The 5,000-nt window shown below is 46.3% G+C and overlaps 1 protein-coding gene across 1 annotated transcript in view; it reads right to left on the bottom strand.

Moving 5' to 3' along the window:
* Positions 1 to 5,000, bottom strand: part of LOC311104988 (glucocorticoid receptor-like) — a gene marked incomplete at its 3' end in the record, with an annotated part of 97,882 nt that overhangs the window by 7,449 nt on the left and 85,433 nt on the right. The window contains exons 4-8 of the mRNA XM_084146974.1: positions 4,947 to 5,000; positions 3,971 to 4,087; positions 1,831 to 2,112; positions 1,559 to 1,703; positions 989 to 1,119 (exon numbers count right to left, since the gene is read on the bottom strand). The exon at positions 4,947 to 5,000 is cut by the window's right edge and continues 110 nt beyond it. Coding sequence (XP_084003100.1) covers positions 989 to 1,119; positions 1,559 to 1,703; positions 1,831 to 2,112; positions 3,971 to 4,087; positions 4,947 to 5,000 — 729 coding nt within the window. The remainder of the gene's footprint in view (positions 1 to 988; positions 1,120 to 1,558; positions 1,704 to 1,830; positions 2,113 to 3,970; positions 4,088 to 4,946) is intronic.

Here is a 5,000-nt window from a genome sequence, read left to right on the forward strand (position 1 = left end):
TAAAGACTTTCAGACCATGAAAAAACAAGATTCTCTGGTCTGATGAAACCAAGATTGAACTCTTTGGCCTGAATGCCGAGCGTCACGTCTGGAGGAAACCTGGCACCATCCCTACGGTGAAGCATGGTTGTGGAGGCATCATGCTGGGCGGATGTTTTTCAGCGGCAGGGTCTGGGAGACTAGTCACGATCGAGGGAAAGATGAACGAAGCAAAGTACAGAGAGATCCTGATGAAAACCTGCTCCAGAGTGCTCAGGACCTCAGACTGGGGTGAAGGTTCACCTTCCAACAGGACAACGACCCTAAGCACACAGACAAGACAACGCAGGAGTGGCTTCGGGACAAAGTCTCTAAATATCCTTGAGTGGCCCAGCCAGAGCCCGGACTTGAACCCGATCAAACATCTCAGAAAATAGCTGTGCAGCAACGCTCCCCATCCAACCTGACAGAGCTTGAGTTGATCTGCAGAGAAGAATGGGAGAAACTCCCAAATACAGGTGTGCCAAGCTTGTAGCTTCATACCCAAGAAGACTCAAGGCTGTAATCGCTGCCAAAGGTGCTTCAACAAAGTACTGAGTAAAGGGTCTGAATACTTACGTAAATGTGATTTCAGTTATTATAATTATTTTATAAATGTGCAAATATTTCTAAAAAACAGTTTTTGCTTTGTCATTATGGGGGTATTGTGTGTAGATTGATGAGGGGAAAAAACAATTTAATCAATTTTAGAATAAGGCTGTAACATAACAAAATGTAGAAAAAGTCAAGGGGTCTGAATACTTTCCGAATGCACTGTCTGTTGAAAATGTAGTGAAAATGCAATAAGATGAAATAGGAAACTTTTCTTCTGACATCCAATGCCAGGATCAACATTAAAAACATACCACTAAAAACCCAGGAACACACAGCCATCAATCAGGAAATAGGTTTGGCATATTGTTATGGACTCAAGTGTGAAAGGTCAAAGTAAAAGCGGGATGAGACTCACCGGTGCTGAGCAGCAGCAGAACCTTCATACACAGATACTCGTCATGAGACACCTGCAGTCTGACAAACTCACTGGAGATCTTCAACATCTGTTCACACTGGTCTGCCATGTAGGGCAGCTTCATACGGTCCCTGATGAGGAGAGAGAGACAGGTATGTTAGTGATGATGTCACACTGGTCTGCCATGTAGGGTAGCTTCATACGGTCCCTGATGAGGAGAGAGAGACAGGTATGTTAGTGATGATGTCACACTGGTCTGCCATGTAGGGTTGCTTCATACGGTCTCTGATGAGGAGAGAGAGACAGGTATGTCAATGTTAGACAGACAGAGAACAAAACAGATTGAAGACAAGATACTGGAGAGAGAGAGAGAGAGAGAGAGAGAGAGAGAGAGAGAGAGAGAGAGAGAGAGAGAGAGAGAGAGAGAGAGAGAGAGAGAGAGAGAGAGAGAGAGAGAGAGAGAGAGAGAGAGAGAGAGAGAGAGAGAGAGAGAGAGAGAGAGAGAGAGAGAGAGAGAGAGAGAGAGAGAGAGAGAGAGAGACATGCAGACAGACAGAGAAATAGACATACTGGTTGATGACGAGGTCTGGAGCGAAGCAGAGCATGTTCCCGTCACACTGCTGGTAGGACCTCCAGCCCAGGCCGAAGGACATGAGGAACAACCAGGAACACTGCAGCAGAGTCATCTGGTCGTCCAGGTGAAGGTTCCGGAACCCTGCACGGGAAGATAACAGAACACTGAATGACTAAAGGTTCCATTTCCCTGAGGATACTGTATAGTACTGTTATCTATGGTAGATACGGTGCAGGTTTCCAACAGTCTCTCTTAGAGAGAGTGGTACCTGGCAGGGACTTGGCCCACTTGACGGCTGATACGACCTGTCGTCCCCCCAGCCTGTTGAGGGTGGTCATGATGCGTGTGGAGGTGTCTGGCAGGGTGCCGTCGTAGCCAGAGTAGATGGTGTCTGGCTCGATGGCCTTCAGTAGAGACAGCATGGTGGGGGTGAGCTGGGGCATGGACTTAGGGACCAGCGACCTGGCCTCTGGGAGGGGAGGGGGGGTCAGCTCGGCCGTGGTGGGCTGCTGCACCCCCTTTAAACGGTTCAGCTTCTTGGTTTTACGAGCTGTGGGGAAGGAGAGAGGGCGGGAGGGAGAGGCGGTAGATTGAGTGACCATGATCTCAAAAACCAGTCAAACTAACATACAGTGAGGGAAAAAAGTATTTGATCCCCTGCTGATTTTGTACGTTTGCCCACTGACAAAGACATGATCAGTCTATAATTTTAATGGTAGGTTTATTTGAACAGTGAGAGTCAGAATAACAACAAAACAATCCAGAAAAACGCATGTCAAAAATTTTATAAATTGATTTGCATTTTAATGAGGGAAATAAGTATTAGACCCCTCTGCAAAACATGACTTAGTACTTGGTGGCAAAACCCTTGTTGGCAATCACAGAGGTCAGACGTTTCTTGTAGTTGGCCACCAGGTTTGCACACATCTCAGGAGGGATTTTGTCCCACTCCTCTTTGCAGATCTTCTCCAAGTCGTTAAGGTTTCGAGCCTGATGTTTGGCAACTCGAACCTTCAGCTCCCGCCACATATTTTCTATGGGATTAAGGTCTGGAGACTGGCTAGGCCACTCCAGGACCTTAATGTGCTTCTTCTTGAGCCACTCCTTTGTTGCCTTGGCCATGTGTTTTGGGTCATTGTCATGCTGGAATACCCATCCACGACCCATTTTCAATGCCCTGGCTGAGGGAAGGAGGTTCTCACCCAAGATTTGACGGTACATGGCCCCGTCCATCGTCCCTTTGATGTGGTGAAGTTGTCCTGTCCCTTTGCAGAAAAACACCCCCAAAGCATAATGTTTCCACCTCCATGTTTGACGGTGGGGATGGTGTTCTTGGGGTCATAGGCAGCATTCCTCCTCCTCCTCCAAACACGGCGAGTTGAGTTGATGCCAAAGAGCTCGATTTTGGTCTCATCTGACCACAACACTTTCACCCAGTTCTCCTCTGAATCATTCAGATGTTCATTGGCAAACTTCAGACGGCCCTGTATATGTGCTTTCTTGAGCAGGGGGACCTTGCGGGCGCTGCAGGATTTCAGTCCTTCACAGCGTAGTGTGTTACCAATTGTTTTCTTGGTGACTATGGTCCCAGCTGCCTTGAGATCATTGACAAGATCCTCCCGTGTAGTTCTGGGCTGATTCCTCACCGTTCTCATGATCATTGCAACTCCACGAGGTGAGATCTTGCATGGAGCCCCAGGCCGAGGGAGATTGACAGTTCTTTTGTGTTTCCTCCATTTGCAAATAATCGCACCAACTGTTGTCACCTTCTCACCAAGCTGCTTGGCGATGGTCTTGTAGCCCATTCCAGCCTTGTGTAGGTCTACAATCTTGTCCCTGACATCCTTGGAGAGCTCTTTGGTCTTGGCCATGGTGGAGAGTTTGGAATCTGATTGATTGATTGCTTCTGTGGACAGGTGTCTTTTATACAGGTAACAAGCTGAGATTAGGAGCACTCCCTTTAAGAGTGTGCTCCAAATCTCAGCTCGTTACCTGTATAAAATACACCTGGGAGCCAGAAATCTTTCTGATTGAGAGGGGGTCAAATACTTATTTCCCTCATTAAAATGCAAATCAATTTATAACATTTTTGACATGTGCTTTTCTGGATTTTTCTGTTGTTATTCTGTCTCTCACTGTTCAAATAAACCTACCATTAAAATTATAGACTGATCATTTCTTTGTCAGTGGGCAAACGTACAAAATCAGCAGGGGATCAAATACTTTTTCCCCTCACTGTATCTACTTGTATCTGGTATTTGAGGTTGTAGTAACTTGTAGTCAGACTGAGTTGCACACCAACTTACATCAAAACAAATCTAGAATCTGTACAATAAAACAAGGTAAAATAGTTTACCTTCCAGGTTCATCCCTGCCATCAGACAATAAAACAAGGTAAAAGAGCGTACCTTCCAGGTTCATCCCTGCCATTAGACACTTGCGGAAGCGGCAGGCTGGACAGTTCTTCCTTCTGATCTTATCGATGATGCAGTCGTTCCTCCCAGCACACAGGTAGTTGTGTTGCCCTGAAACAAGAAAAGAGAATTTGAACGACAAAAAATTGAATAAAGCACTATCTTTCCCCTTGCATCACACTGGATTAGCAAGCCTCCAACTTGCAAATCAAATGTCTGCAGTGTCTTTGTACGAACAGGCACAGACAAGTATCATTTATGATATGCATACTGAACACCATTCCATGCCACCAGCTGTGTACCAGTATCAGTTGTACCAGTTGTCCTACCATCTCACCACTTGCCATCCTACCTTCCCAGTATCTACCATAAACCAAACATCATTCCATGCCACCACAGTACAAGGTGTCTTACCATCTCACTCCTTGCCACTGTACCACAGGAAAGTATCATGATATATAAACCACACATCATTTCATGCCATCACCAGTGGTAGCCCAGTCCCAGATCCGTTTCTGCCGACTTGGCAAGATAATAAAAACAGATCTGGGACCAGACCATATCAGTTGTCCTACTATCTCTTCCATTGGCAAGATGGTAAAACAGATCTGGGACCAGACCATATCAGTTGTCCTACTATCTCTTCCATTGGCAAGATGGTAAAACAGATCTGGGACCAGACCATAGCAGTTGTCCTACTATCTCTTCCATTGGCAAGATGGTAAAACAGATCTGGGACCAGACCATATCAGTTGTCCTACTATCTCTTCCATTGGCAAGATGGTAAAACAGATCTGGGACCAGACCATAGCAGTTGTCCTACTATCTCTTCCATTGGCAAGATGGTAAAACAGATCTGGGACCAGACCATAGCAGTTGTCCTACTATCTCTTCCATTGGCAAGATGGTAAAACAGATCTGGGACCAGACCATAGCAGTTGTCCTAGCATCTCACCCCTTGCCACCGTACCTTCCACGGCTCTCTTGAAGAACACCTTGCAGCTTCCGCAGGTGAGCACCCCGT

Source organism: Coregonus lavaretus, assembly GCF_964263955.1.
Source record: "Coregonus lavaretus genome assembly, chromosome: 29".
In the NCBI taxonomy this organism is placed as follows: Eukaryota; Metazoa; Chordata; class Actinopteri; order Salmoniformes; family Salmonidae; genus Coregonus; species Coregonus lavaretus.